The 16144-nt window shown below is 35.9% G+C and overlaps 1 protein-coding gene across 1 annotated transcript in view; it reads right to left on the bottom strand.

The window, feature by feature from the left end:
- Positions 1 to 10886: 10886 nt before the first annotated feature.
- The window catches only part of ZNF804B (zinc finger protein 804B), a 505156-nt gene continuing 499898 nt past the window's right edge, over positions 10887 to 16144 (bottom strand). Inside the window, exon 4 of the mRNA XM_030857352.2 lies at positions 10887 to 15242. Within this exon, the coding sequence (XP_030713212.2) occupies positions 11582 to 15242 (3661 nt within the window). The 3' untranslated portion in view covers positions 10887 to 11581. The remainder of the gene's footprint in view (positions 15243 to 16144) is intronic.

Raw genomic sequence — 16144 nt, 5'->3', positions numbered from 1 at the left:
AGTTTTCCACAAGTGGTCTTTTTTCCCCCAAGTTCAAAAAAATACCCTTAAAGAATAAACTGAAGTGCTATCTTACACAACACAAAAAAATTAACTCAAAATGGATTAGACTTCAATGTAAGATCTGAAACCATAAAACTTCTAGAAGAAAACATAGGTGGTAAGCTCCTTGACTTAGGTCTCAACAATGATATTTTGGATTTGATGCCAAAAGCTAAGGCAATAAAAGCAAAAATAAACAAGCAGCACTACATCAAACTAATAAGCTCCTGCACAACAAAGGAAACCGTCAATGAAATGAAAAGGCAATCTACTGAATAGGAGAAAATATTTGCAAGTCATACATCTGATAAGGTGTTAACATTCAATATATATAAAGAATTCACACAACTCAACAGCAAGAGAAAATTCTGATTAACAAATGGGCAGAGGTCCTGAATAGACATTTTTGCAAAGAAGTCATACAGATAGCCAATATGTGTGTGTAAGATCTGCAGCATCACTAATCATCAGGGAAATAAAAAACAAAATCACAGTGAGAAACCTTTCCCCTCTGTCTGATCTTCCCACTTAAGGCAGGGAATGAGCCACTGACTGGAGTGGAGAGGAGCCTTGCTGAGCATCAAAAAAGTGACCTAACAGAGCCACTGTGCAAGGACTAGAAAGTGAATTACAACAGGAGAAAATCAGACTTCTATGCAGTGGACGCTTAGATGCATTTTTAGAAGCCTAAGGTTGTCACCCAGAATTTAATGAGAAACGAGCAATGAATGGATGGGTCAAATGTAATGCAAAATAGCTGAACCTGAATGTTTTACAAAGCTGGATAGCGGACAGGGTCTTGGTGCTCCAGGCAGGGGTCAGGTCTGTGCCTCTGAGGTGGGAGAGCCGAGTTCAGGACATTGGTCCACCAGAGACCTCCTGGCTCCACATAATATCAAATGCTGAAAGCTCTCCCAGAGATCTCCATCTCAATGCAAAGACCCAGCTCCACTAAACAACCAGCAAGCTACAGTGCTGGACACACTATGCCAAACAACTAGGAAGACAGGAACAGAACCCCACCCATTAGCAGAGACGTTGCCTAAAATCATAATAAGTTCACAGACACCCCAAAACACATGACTGGACACAGTCCTGCCCACCAGAAAGACAAGATCCAGCCTCATCCACCAGAACACAGGCACTAGTCCCCTCCACCAGGAAGTCTATACAACCCACTGAAAAATCCTTAGCCACTGGGGGCAGACACCAAAAACAATGGGAACTATGAACTGGCAGCGTGAAAAAAGGAGACCCCAAACATAGTAAGTTAAGGAAAATGAGAAGACAGAGAAACACACAGTAGATGAAGGAGCAAGGTAAAAACCCACTAGATCTAACAAATGAAGAGGAAACAGGCAGTCTACTTGAAAAAGAATTCAGAGTAATGATAGTAAAGATGATCCCAAATCTTGGATATAAAACAGAAAAAATACAAGAAAAGTTTAACAAGGACCTAGAAGAACTAAAGAGCAAACACACAATGATCAACAACACAATAAATGCAATAAAAATTCTCTAGAATGAATCAAGAGCAGAATAACTGAGGCAGAAGAATGGATAAGTGACCTGGAAGATAAAATAGTGGAAATAACTATGCAAAGCAGAATAAAGAAAAAGGAATGAAATGAATTGCAGACAGTCTCAGAGACCCCTGGGACAACATTAAATGCACAAACATTCGAATTATAGGGCTCCTGGAAGAAGAAGAGAAAAAGAAAGGGTCTGAGAAAATAATTGAAGAGATTACAATTGGAAAATTCCCTAACATGGAAAGGAAATAGTCAAGTCCAGGAAGTGCAGAGAGTCCCATACAAGATATATTCAAGGAGAAACATGCCAAGACACATATTAATCAAACTATCAAAAATTACATACAAATAAAAATTATTAAAACCAGTGAGGGAAAAGCAACAAATAATATACAAGGGAATCGTCATAAGGTTAACAGCTGATCTTTCAGCAGAAACTCTGCAAGCCAGAAGGGACTGGCAGGACATATTTAAAGTGATGAAAGGGAAAAACGTACAACCAAGATTACTCTACCCAGCAAGGATCTCATTCAGATTTGACAGAGAAATCAAAACTTTTACAGACAAGAAAAAGCTAAGAGAATTCAGCACCACCAAAACAGCTTTACAACAAATGCTAAAGGAAATTTTCTAGGCAGGATAAACAAGAGAAGGAAAAGACCTACAATAACAAACAAAAAACAATTAAGAAAATGGTAATAGAAGCATACATGTCAATAATTACCTTAAACGTAAATGGACTAAATGCTCCAACCAAAAGACACAGACTGGCTGAATCGATACAAAAACAAGACCTGTATATATGCTGTCTACAAGAGACCCGCTTCAGACCTAGGGACATACAGACTGAAAATGAGGGGATGGAAAAAGATATTCCATGCAAATGGAAATCAAAAGAAAGCTGGAGTAGCAATTCTCATATCAGACAAAATAGACTTTAAAATAAAGACTAGTACAAGAGACAAAGAAGGACACTTACAAAATGATCAAGGGATCAATCCAAGAAGAAGATATAACAATTGTAAATATTTCTGCACCCAACATAGGAGCACCTCAATACATAAGGCAATTGCTAACAGCCATAAAAGGGAAAATCGCTAGGAACACAATCATAGTAGGGGACCTCAACAACCCACTTTCACCAATGGACATATCATCAAAATGAAAATAAATAAGGAAACAAAAGATTTAAATGATACATTAAACAAGAGGGACTTAATTGATATTTATAGGGCATTCCATCCCCAAACTACAGAATACACTTTCTTCTCAAGTGCTCATGGAAGATTCTCCAGGATAGATCATATCTTGGGTCACAAATCAAGCCTTGGTAAATTTACGAAAATTGAAATTGTATCAAGTATCTTTTCCGACCACAACGCTATGAGACTAGATATCAATTACAGGAAAAAATCTGTAAAAAAATACAAACTCATGGAGGCTAAACAACACATTATGAAATAACCAAGATAACTGAAGAAATCAAAAAGGAAATCCAAAAATACCTAGGAACAAATGAAATGAAAACACGACGATCCAAAACCTATGGGATGCAGCAATAGCAGTTCCAAGAGGGAAGTTTATAACAATACAATGCTACCTCAAGAAACAAGAAACATCTCAAATAAACAACCTAAACTTGCGCCTAAAGCGATTAGAGAAAGAAGAATTAAACAAACCCAAATTAGCAGAAGGAAAGAAATCATAAAGATCAGATCAGAAATAAATGCAAAAGAAATGAAGGAAACAAGAGCAAAGATGAATAAAACTAAAAGCTGGTTTTTTTAGAAGAGAAACAAAATTGAAAAACTACTAGCCAGACTCATCAAGAAAAAAAGGGAGAAGACGCAAATCAATAGAATTAGAAATGAAAAAGGAGAAGTAACAACTGACACTGCAGAAATACAAAGGATCATGAGAGATTACTACAAGCAACTGTATGCTAATAAAAGCAACAACCTGGAAGAAACGGACAAATTCTTAGAAAAGCACAAACTTCCAAGACTGAACCAGGAAGAAATAGAAAATATAAATGGACCAATCTCTGAAATTGAGACTGTGAATTAAAATCTTCCAACAAACAAAAGCCCAGGACCAGATGGCTTCACAGGCAAATTCTATCAAACATTTAGAGAAGATCTAACACCTATTCTTATCAAACTCTTCCAAAGTATAGCAGAGGGAGGAACACTACCAAACTCATTCTACAAAGCCAGCATCACCCTGATACGAAAACCAGACAAAGATGTCACAAAGAAAAAAAACCACAGGCCAATATCCCTGATGAACAAAGATGCAAAAATCCTCAACAAACTACTAGCAAACAGAATCCAACAGCACATTAAAAGGATCGTACACTAGGATCAAGTGGGGTTTATCACAGGAATACAAGGATTCTTCAATATACACAAATCAATCAACGTGATAAACTATATTAACAAACTGAAGAATAGAAACGATATGATCATCTCAATAGATGCAGAAAAAGCTTCTGACAACATTCAACACCCATTTATGATAAAAACCCTTCAGAAAGTAGGCATAGAGGGAACTTACCTCAACATAATAAAGACCATATATGACAAACCCACAGCCAACATCATTCTGAATGGTGAAACACTGAAACTATTTCTACTAAGATGAGGAACAAGACAAAGTTGCCCCCTCTCATCATTATTATTCAACACAGTTTTGGAAGTTTTAGTCACAGCAATCAGAGAAGAAAAAGAAATAAAAGGAATCCAAATTGGAAAAGAGGAAGTAAAACGGTCACTGTTTGCAGATCACATGATAGTATACATAGAGTCCTAAAGATGCTACCAGAAAACTACTAGAACTAATCAATGAACTTGGTAAAGTAGCAGAATACAAAATTAATGCACAGAAATTGCTTGCATTCCTATACACTAATGATGAAAAGTCTGAAAGAAAAATTAAGGAAACACTCCCATTTACTATTGCAACAAAAAGGATAAAATACCTAGGAATAATTCTACCTAAGGAGACAAAAGACCTGTATGCAGAAATCTCTGACACTGATGAAATAAATTAAAGATGATACAAACAGATGGAAATATATACCATGTTCTTGTATTGGCCGAATCAACATTGTGAAAATGACTATACTACCCAAAGCAATCTACAGATTCAGTGCAATCCCTATCAATCTACCAATGGCATTTTTCACAGAACTAGAAATAAAATTTCACAATTTGTATGGAAACACAAAAGAACCTGAATAGCCAGAGCAATCTTGAGAGAGAAAAACGGAGCTGGAGGAATCCGGCTTCCTGACTTCAGACTATACTATAAAGCTACAGTAATCAAGACAGTATGGTACTGGCACAGAAACAGAAATATAGATCAATGGAAACAGGATAGAAAGCCCAGTGATAAACGCACACACATATGGTCACCTTATCTTTGATAAAGGAGGCAAGAGTATACAATGGAGAAAAGACAGCCTCTACAGTAAGTGGTGCTGGAAAAACTGGACAGCTACATGAAAAAGAATGAAATTAGAACACTCCCTAACACAATACACAAAAATAAACTCAAAATGGATTAAAGACCTAAAGGTAAGGCCAGACACTATAAAACTCTTAGAGGAAAACATAGGCAGAAAACTCTGTGACATAAATCACAACAAGATCGTTTTTGACCCACCTCCTAGAGAAATGGAAATAAAAACAAAAATATACAAATGGGACCTAATGAAACTGAAAAGCTTTTGCACAGCAAAGGAAACCATAAACAAGACCAAAAGACAACCCTCAGAATGGGAGAAAATATTTGCAAATGAAGAACTGACAAAGCATTAATCTCCAAAATATACAAGCAGCTCAACATCAAAAAGCAAACAACCCAATCCAAAAAATGGGCAGAAGCCCTAAACAGACATTTCTCCAAAGAAGATATACAGATTTCCAACAAACACATGAAAGGATGCTCAACATCACTAATAATTAGAGAAATGAAAATCCAAACTACAATTATGTATCACCTCATACTGGTCAGAATGGCCATCATCAAAAAATGTACAAACAATAAATGCTGGAGAGGTGTGTAGAAGAGGGAACTCTCTTGCAGTGTTGGTGGGAATGTAAATTGATATAGTCACTATGGAGAACAGTATGGAGGTGCCTTAAAAAAGTAAAAATAGAACTACCATATGACCCAGCAATCCCACTACTGGGTGTATACCCTGAGATAACCATAATTCAAAAAGAGTCATGAACCACAATGTTCATTGCAGCTCTATTTACAATAGCCAGGGCATGGAAGCAACCTAAGTGTCCATTCACAGATGAATGGATAAAGAAGATGTGGCATATATATACAATGGAATATTACTCAGCCATAAAAAGAAACGAAATTGAGTTATTTGTAGTGAGGTGGATGGACCTGGAGTCTGTCACACAGAGTGAAGTATGTCAGAAAGAGAAAGCAAATATCATATGCTAACACATATATATGGAGTCTAAAAAAAAAAAAAAAGAAAATGGTTCTGAGGAACCTAGGGGCAGGACAGGAATAAACACATAGACATAGAGAATGGACGTGAGGACATGCAGAGGGGGAAGGGTAAGCTGGGACGAAGTGAGAGAGTGGCATTGACATAAATACACTACCAAATGTCAAATAGATAGCTAGTGGGAAGCAACCGCATAGCACAGGGAGATCAGTTCAGTGCTTTGTGTCCACCTAGAGGGGTGGGATAGGGAGGGTGGGAGGGAGACACAAGGGGGAGGGGATATGGGGATATACATATACATATAGCTGATACACTTTGTTATATAGTAGCAACTAACACAACAATGTAAAGCAATTATACTCCAATAAAGGTGTTAAAAAATAATAAAAGTACTCATCATGAAAAAAAAATTTGTATCTACATATGGTGATGAATGTTAAATGGACTTATTGTGATGATCATTTTGCAATATATGCAAATATCAAATCATTATGGTTTACACCTTAATGTTATATAAATTATATATTAATAAAATTAATTTTAAAAACTTAAAATAATGCCATTTTTCTAATTCTGTATAATTCCTTTAGAATAACCTAATATTTCATAACTTTTCACCAGCTTCTTAACATCACTGTGTCCCATGGCGCTTGTAATCTACTAAACCCTTCATCTTACTGATAAACTAGAATTAGGCTCTGTCTCCTCAACAATCTATGTGTACAAGGCTCTGTTAATTAAAGATAAATGTATGATTTGACATTTATTCGTGCTGAATTTCACCTTTCAAATTTTGTCCCATTTTTATGATTTTTGAATTTTTTTCACATGGTATTGTGCCATTCACTCCATTCCTGGTCCTCTTGGGTTTGTGTTTTCCTCCTATCTGTTAGACATGCCTTCCATGATTTTGTCCACGTTTTATGAAATGTTGAATATAACAGACTACAACGCAAAGACTTGTAACCAGTCTCTACAACCCTCCCTCGAAAATGAAATTAGTCCAAGTATCAATACTCTTGGGGTATAGTTGTTTAACTAGCAATTAAAGCACATTTGTCATATAGCACTGACTATTGTCCATAAGGATATTTATAAGAATCATAAAATGTCTCTCTATAAAATACCCACACATTTTACTATCTTTTGCCCCCAACTACCCACTTCACCACAATGTCTCTGGTCAAGGTAACAACCAAGCTCTACGTAACTAAAGGAATACTTAATTTTCTATCCTCTTCTTACCTGACTCAGCAACATGTGACTGGGTTGATCACTCTCACTTCTTTGAGTCACTTTCTTTAATTGCCTTATAGGCACACATTGTTCTGATTTTTTCCTATGAAACTTGGAAGTTCATCATGGTCTCATTTTTATGGGAAAAATATCTGAAAAAGAATGGATATATGGTTCCTTCTACTTCCACTCTTACAATCAGAGTGAACTAGGGCTCAGTCTCTGAACATTTTATCCACCCTACCTACCCCTGTTGGTATTACCCAGGCTAATGGCTTCAGATTCTTTCTATACTTTAATAATTCCTGAAAGTATTTGTTCTTTTCACACCTCTACTCAAACTTCAGATTCATATTTCCAACTACCAACTCAATATCTCCACTTCAATATTTAACAGGCATCTCAAATAGAATATTTAAACCAATCCTTCTCTCCTCTCCTGTTCCTCCCACAGTATTCTGTATTTCAGTTATCAGTAAATACATCCTCCTAGTTGCTTGTGCAAAAAGTACTGATATATCACCTCTGATTCCTTTCTTTGTCTTATACCTTACACCCAATATGAAGCACATTTTCTCAGCCCTACCTTCAAAATAAATCCAGAGTCTCACCACATCTCAACATTTCCATTAGACTATCACTGAGCAAGTCACTGCATTCTCTTGCCTGAAACATTTCAACCTACTAATTGGCCTTCGTACTCCAATCTTCACTCCCCTAGCAATTATTCACAATGCAATAGCTGAATGACCCTGGTAAAATCTAAGAAGAATCATGTTGCTCATCTGCTAAAGTTATCCAATAGTTTCCATCAGAAGCCAGTCATTATAATGTTTGGCATGATCCCACATGATTTTGCTCCAAAATTTTTTCTCTGACTTTATCTCCCATAATTCTGTCTCTGAAACCTTCTTTCCCAGGCACAGTGTTCTCATACTATCTTTTAAGTATGACAAGCATACCCAATGAGTTGTTGAAACCTGGTCTTCTCTTAGCCTAGAATGCTCACTTCCTTCAGGTCTTTGCTGAAATATCACTTTCACAGTGAAGCTTCCTCTGACTACCCTATTTAAAATTGTACTTTAGCCACTACTCCTGCCCAAGCACCATTATCTACTTTTCCCTATTTATTTTCCTCAGTAGTGTTTATCATCATCTGGCATAGTATTATATCACTTGTCTATTCTGGTTTTTGTCTGCATGACTCAATTAGAATTAAATTATATTATGGCATTATTTCTAGTTTTGATTATTATTATATCAACACCAGTTAGATTACTGCCTAGCACATGGCCCTTAATATATACTTGTTAAATGAGAAAGAAAATAAAGTGAATAAAGGAAAAATAAAATACTTATGTTTTTGTACTATTTGTTTTTAGTATACCTGTTAGTTACTAATGATTATCTTTTCATCTTCATTAAACACTCTGCTTAAAATTTTGTCTATAAATATGCTAACTTTTAAATCAGTAATACCTATATTAAATATTGTTCCTTTCATAAAAGTAGAGATGCTTGTTCTAATTTCTCTTCCAGTCTGCCTAATTTCTCAAGGACGATTGAAGTCATGAGGTCTTCTTTAGGAAATTTTAATATTCTATGGTAAGATTCTTGTAAATGTGAAGATTCAAACTTATCTGAAATGGCAAGGAAATAATTTTCTCTGTATGTTCCAAAACTCTTATCCATGTTGGTTCTATAATTTCCACTTTGAAGAACTTTCTCCTTAATAGGGAAAACAAAACAAAATCAGATTTAAGTAACACTACTTTACTATTATTGTTGTTGTTGTTATTAGATCATCTGCCTAGCAGTATGCAGAAGCAAAAAAAAAACCTTTTGATTTTCCCAATAAATGGGATATTTAAAAGGCATTAACTTAATCTCTGTTTCATTTTTGATCCATAGCTATTGTCTTACTGTTTATGTATGTATGGTACTTGAACAATTACTCTGAATGTTTTCCTCATTCCGTTTATATTGGACTGTTTAAAGGACTACATTTTTCTGCCTCATTGGAATCTTTTGTAATGGTAGCTTTACTCATGTGATGCTATAACTTTTATAATTTCCTACCCTGGAGTACAAGTTATCTTTTATTTAAATGGTGAAGTCTGCTTTCCCTTAGTCCAAGACAGTAAGTATATTCAGTGAACATTTTCATTGCTGATAATACAAGATAGTCATTTCCATGCCGTCAATTCATATCAATCTATCCTTGTTAGTCAAAATTAAGTGCCCAGTAGAGGTTCTCTATTCTAACCTACTGAGAGGTTAAATTGTCACCAAGAGAATTATAAATATTAACCAGGTGCTGTCTTTTTCATAATAAGACTTCTAGTGAATTCTCATAATTACTCTCTCTTGGCGCTACATCAGCTTTGTAATCCGTTTTAGGAAACAGTCATCCACGTTACTTTTCCTTTTATGTGCTGGGCCATTTGTCATCTTTTTTTTTTAAGAAATATTCCATTTATTTCATTTTTTTTGGATCCACTCAATGTTTATCAATGTTCTTTTATAATCACTTTTATGGAGTTCTACACAAGTATAGAATTTCTTGCTATTTGATGCCTTGTTTCCATTTTTCTATTCCTTTTAGATAAGCTAGGCTCTTTCACTGCCATACTCCAGTCAAAATTTCCATCCCACAAGTTTCTGGTGATATCTAGGAAACTACGTTGTTTATGTTAAAGTTTTTAATTCACTTTATTCTCTCTCTCTCTCTTCTCTCTTCATCTCTCCCTCACCAGCATCAAAGATGTCCTTTCCTACTGTTTTCAAGTGTTAAGAACTTAACCTTTTAACTTCATTTTCCTCATCTGTACAGAGGAATGATAATACTGATCTCAAAATACCAATACATTTGTGAAGAGTAAGTGAGATAATGAGGCCTTAGTCCTCAACCTATCTTGGTGCACAGTAGGCCTTCAGTAAGTACAGCTCTCATTCCTGTGAAGCCAAGGCTGTATAAGCCATCCTTCTCATCTTCTAGTGGTAGAGGAGTTTGCATCATCATACACACAGTAGTGATGACTGATTACCTCTATTTTTGTTTAATTTGACTTTCTCTGAAACCCATGCTTATGGGGAATGTTCAGCCACACAAGTTTTCTTTCTTTTAAGAATATAAAATAATAAACTTAACTGGAGGGCCACTGAGAAATACAGATATAAGAAATGCAAATTCTGTGCGTCAGAAAACATTTTGGATGAATGTTTAAAATCATTTGCAAAATTATAGGAATGGTGATTTTATTCATCATCATTCATGGTATTTTATAAATATCTAGTAAAATTGAACAAAATACACTGAATACTTTTAAGATTTTTCTCAATAAATATCATGTAAAATTTTTGACATTTCCAAAGCTTTACCTCTCCAGTTATACATATGTTGGCTGAACATAGATTTCTGAGTAGGAGAATAAAGAAAACTTAACATTTTAGCCCCAATAATATTTGAAAGTTTGACCAATATATACAAAATATTACTGAGTATACTTTATTTTTTTATTTTGCATTATCAAATACTAATGATAGTTTATATGTTTTCTTATACAAAAATTAAACATTATTAATTTTAGATGTTGGTGATTCTTACAATTACAAAATGCTCTTGACATAGAAGTGTGTGAAATGAAGTTAATTCAATCTTCCACAGAAACTCAGCCATACAGTCTGCATAAGACTGTTTTGCACTGAAGAGTAGTTTTCAATTTGAATTAGTCAGAAAATTTCTTGCCATCTCTTATTTCCTATGAAAATATAGTTTATATTGGTTGAAACATTGTATTGATTGAAAGGTTAGTCGACAGTGAACCATACGAACAATTTTTAACACATAATTTTCTTTCACTGACCTTTTATTATTACCTGATAAATAAAACCAAATATGCATTCATTCATTCACTTGTTCACTCGTTCAACGAACACCTAGAAGATAGAGTATTATGTTTCATTTAATTTTCTTTGTAATATTAATGATCTGCCTAACTTTTTTCTATTTTTTATAACATTATGTGAGAACTCATTCAAAAATATCTTTAACACGTTTCCCTCTACCTTGCCATCAAACTACTTTAAATGTGTCCAATTATTTTTGCAAATTAAAAGAAATCCTTAAAATGCTTGTATTTCAACATTGGCAATTCAGTTCATATTTCTATATTGGTCACATTTTGCATTGGTACCACTATTTTAAATCTTATAATAATCAGACCACTTTAAATACATAATTTTGTAGGTAGTGACAATTTGTTTTATTTATCCAGAAGAGGGGCTTTAACACCTGTTAGTTCAAGTGAGCTGACACATTTAAGGCCTCTTTCACTCCATTTAATGGTTGCATCTGACTGGAGCAAGAATGATGGCAAAGATCTTGACCTTGAAACAGTGGTTGAATTAAAGGATTCAAGTGGATGATAGAAGTTGTGGCCGGGTTGAAGTGAGGGCCAAACAATGTGGGGATAAATGCTGCAGGGGGCAGGGGCTGAAGTGTTATGTGAGATGGGTGGCAGGGAGCAGCAGTGACCAAGTGCAGGGGATGACCCGCTAAGAAAGTGGGGTGTGCAGGGATGATGGTTGGAGTCAGAGTTGAAAATGCGAATGGATTAAAATGTGGCTGGGAAAGAGGATGCAGATGAGCTATAGGGAGGTGACTGCTGTGGGCATTTATGGAAGCAGAAACAAAATGCTGCAGGAACGTGTGGTGGATGGTGGTGAGAGAAGCCTGCTGGTGACCTGGAACTGTCTGTATAGCAGAGGCTGGAGAGAAGGCAGTGGGCCCTGCAGCAGGCACAACTCGAAGATGCTTTGTTAGGAGCTGTTTCTGCATATGCTGCTGGGCTTGTAGCTGTAGGAGCTTATATTTATCTATTTCATCAGGTGAAAATGTTATGGGCTGTTGAATTAATGGGGGAGAGAGAGATTTATGACACACTTCTAAGTCATCTGCTACTTTGTCATGCTTCTGCATAGTTCTGTCATAGTAAGAGTTTATATTCCCCTCTACCTGATTCATATGCATGCTTACATCCTGTAAGTCTAGATTTATTTGGTCCTCTTTGGTCTCTGTTGAATCAGTAACACCAGTATATCTATTAGATGAGAAAGCACCAGGGAAATCTTTTGGTACTGGGTCACAGCTTTGAATAAAAGGTTGGACTTCACTAATTAATGACTCTGATTGTTCTTTTGTTGTTGGATACTTTTTCATGTTTGGTAACTGAGACTCTGCTACTACGTGAATTATACCTTTAGAAAGATGATCATCACAATCAGTGTCTACTAAAACAGTAAAATCATTTGTCTGGGAATTTTTGACTTTGTCTTTGTCAATAGTTCTTTGCATTGCACTACCTTTATCCTTTCTTCTTCTACTTGTGTTCTGTATTTTTTCAGACAAAGGCAATGCATGTCTGTTACAGCCTGGTGGTGTAAATTGCACTGTGCATGGGATTTGTGAAGGAGCCTCCGATTCATTTTTACAGCTGTTTGAAGAGACCTCAAAATGAGTTGATTGTTCCTGACATTTCTTGGCTTGTACTCTTTCTAAAAGACCTTTGGCTGTCAGGGGAGTCCTCTCTCCTTCTACAGTGTTCAACTCTGTGGTTTCTGAAGGGCTGCTTGAACAGTTCTTTAGAAGACAGCTGATATTCCCAGAGTTACATTGCATGGGTTTTACTTTTTCCAGATCACAAATATGAGGGCTATCCAAAGACTGTTGACTTCTTTCACTTTTATTTAAGTAATACATTTTGTCTCTTGAGTAAGAGCCCAATCTGCTGTGCTGAGGTCCCTGGCAATTAGGTGGATTTTCACTGTTTCCAGCACAAGAAAACCGTGAGCTAGAATCACAACGGGTGATTCTCTTGGATTTTGACCCTGAAAATTGTTGATTTTTGCCCAGTTTATATTTTTCTCTGCAGTGACCATAACCATGTTTTGAATATTTTTCATTTTTAACTGATTCCCACAACTTGCAGCCCCTGTCACTCTGGGTTTCAGACTGTGGGCAGTCACTCTTTGCTAGCTCATCAGATAAGAAGAGACAGCTGTGCTTTCGGCGTTTCCGTTTGTGCCTTTCGACTGAGTTGTGTTCTCTTTTACAAAAGTAGAGCAAGTTACCTCTACCATGACTACTGGACCTATGCTTTGAACAAGTACTTCTCAAGCTGGATGTACTGCCAGGGGATGTGTCTGAAGGGCTAGAACATGTACTCAGAGACACCTTTGGAGAACTTCTCTTGTAACTTGCTTTTCCACATCCAGAAACCCTGCTGGTCATACTGATGTGGTTACTATTCAAAATTACACTGAAGTCCTTCCCATGGTCACTGTGGCCCCCTACTGTGTAAGGACTAGAATTCCAAGTGAATTTATTCCCATCTTCAAAATCCAAATGAGGATCACAGGAAATCAGTTTATGTTTTTTAGTCCTGGAGATATAAGGAGAAAAAGATAGGCCTTCATTTGCATCATTTAGAATTGCCCTTTGACAGCTTTGCCAATGGGCCCTTGAAGGTTCCTTAAGTTCATTATCACTATTATTATTCTTTCTTACACAATTCTTTAGAGACATATCAAGGTAAGCAGGCACTTCAGGATTTTTCATTTCCAAATCACTTGCACTAAAATTATGTTCACTCGCACTGGGCTCAGAATTGTTGTAGCCCAAATTATATTTTCTCTGGAAATTCTCCCAATCTGGATTAGCTAACATCATCTTTGGTTTCAGAGACGGATTATCTTCTTGGATCAGTTTTTGTTGGCCTTTAATTAAACCTGAGACTTGGTTTTCCATTGTAGTCTTCATTTCTGAGGGCTCTTTCAGCACTTCTGTCTTTAAGTCCTCTGGATAATGGCCATCCTTTGTGTTTCGAGAAAGCTTAAAATCAAAATATAATGGGTTGCAGCCATAAGAGATACAGGGCTCTGTTTTTGTAAAGAGAAGCAGTTCTGTAGGCCATTGGAGAGTGGTATGGCCATCCTTGCTTTGTACGTGGAGATAAGGCAGTGGTTTGGACTTCAGATCACGGGGATATGCCTCTCTCACAAGACTTTGTACATTTCTGCTAACTCTTTCTATTTTATCTAATGATTTTTCTTTTTTCTCCTTTCTGGAGTTGGGATTCAGATGAACTGTACTGCTTTGTTCACTTGGCTCTATTGATGGAAGCTCATCCAAACATTCAAATATCCTGGCATCACTGTGCTTGTAAATGTTTGGTGGGCCGGAGGAAACATTTGCTTGGCATGAGTGATTATTGAGGTTTTCTGAACTGTTTCTCACTGTATTTCTAGTTTCCTTTGCTCTGGTGGAAGGAGTAAAATCCACATCTGAAAGATGAATGTTAGATTTACTGAATGAAGCATGAATGCCAATCGAATCTTCTAGTGTTTCATCAACAGAGTCATTTTTGTCTTGCAAAATTTCAGAACTTACGGAGAAGGTATTGTGTAAAATACTTTCCAGATGGCTTGATAAGATGTTTCTATCTTTTTCCTTAGTGAGGTGTGTATCTTCATTTGCAAACCTGCAGCGCATGCATTTCTCTGCGGTTTGTTTTGTTTTATAGACGGGTGACTTGTTACAGTCGTGGGTTTCTTCTGTGTTCTCGCTGAAAACTGATGCTGAAGATTCTAATTTTAGATGCACTTTTTTGGAAAAAGAAAATGACACTCCTGTCCTGTGATTTGCATTGCTAAGATTTGAGGGTGTTTGTGGTACCTGATTTCCAAACAAACATCTGTCCGTTTGTAACTGGTGTTGATTTGGTGTGGTGGACTGCTGTTTATCAGAAATGCTTCTGGCGAGATTGTTTCCTTTAAGGAGAAGAGCACTCTTCATGCACGATACCTTTCTGCCACTCTTAACTGGGAAAATTCCTTGCTGGAGTTGCTTTTCTATAGCTACCCTGGGGGCTTTGTATGCTGGTCCATTTCCAGAAACACTGTAAATAGAATAAATATTTAAATGATTAAGACATCAGATTTGAAATCTTACCTATATGTGAACATTTTATAGTGTTTGATGATGGCTTCTGAAACTATTTATTAACTATGTCTATTGTAATGTAACAATTTCACTATGTTTATATAACTCAGTATATCTATGTTTTATAGTGGCTATTTCTAAAATGCATCTCAAGTGAATTCTTTTGAAATTAGCAAAAAGCAATAGCAGGTGAATATCTTATGCTAGTGCTGCAAAAGAAAATAAAGTATCGCATTTACATCACATTATGTCCTCCAGAACCTACTAATTCTTTGGAATACAGATTTAACATTATTTTGCAAAGAGTTCTCCAATCAGTGCCTTCACCTAAATAGGAAATAAAATGGAATTAAAAGTCACTTCCAAAGCATAAACTTATCTCTTTTATTTGCTTTTTTGTTTAAAGTTCTAGCATTCTATAATTTTTGTTTCCTCAGTCTTAAAATTCTTTCATGTTTGTTTCCTTTTGAAACAGGATGCTTAGTTCTTTATTTATGATTTGTCATTAATTTGATCAATTATAAGAAAGTAATACACATTTACATGCCATCTCAATATCTTCAATTAGTCTGAAATCCTTTTTTTAGCTTCTTACTCACCAAAATATTTTTCTTCTATCTTTTTTTTGCATACATGTTTTATCTTTTAACAGATCTTTAAAGATTATTCATTCTATTGAGCTTAACTAGTAATTCAGTCAGAAAACTGGAAAGAGTCATACATACAAGAGATGAAACTCTTCAGATTAAAATTGCCTCTAATGTTCTATCTATGAAACCCCTATGACAAAACAAATCTTATTGGAGGGAAAGCAATACAAATCACATCATTTTGAGTTGGCTTTCTTTTCCTTTTTCT

This window comes from Globicephala melas, chromosome 9 (genome assembly GCF_963455315.2).
Source record: "Globicephala melas chromosome 9, mGloMel1.2, whole genome shotgun sequence".
Taxonomy (NCBI): domain Eukaryota; kingdom Metazoa; phylum Chordata; class Mammalia; order Artiodactyla; family Delphinidae; genus Globicephala; species Globicephala melas.
This window is presented reverse-complemented; position numbering and strand designations above follow the sequence as displayed.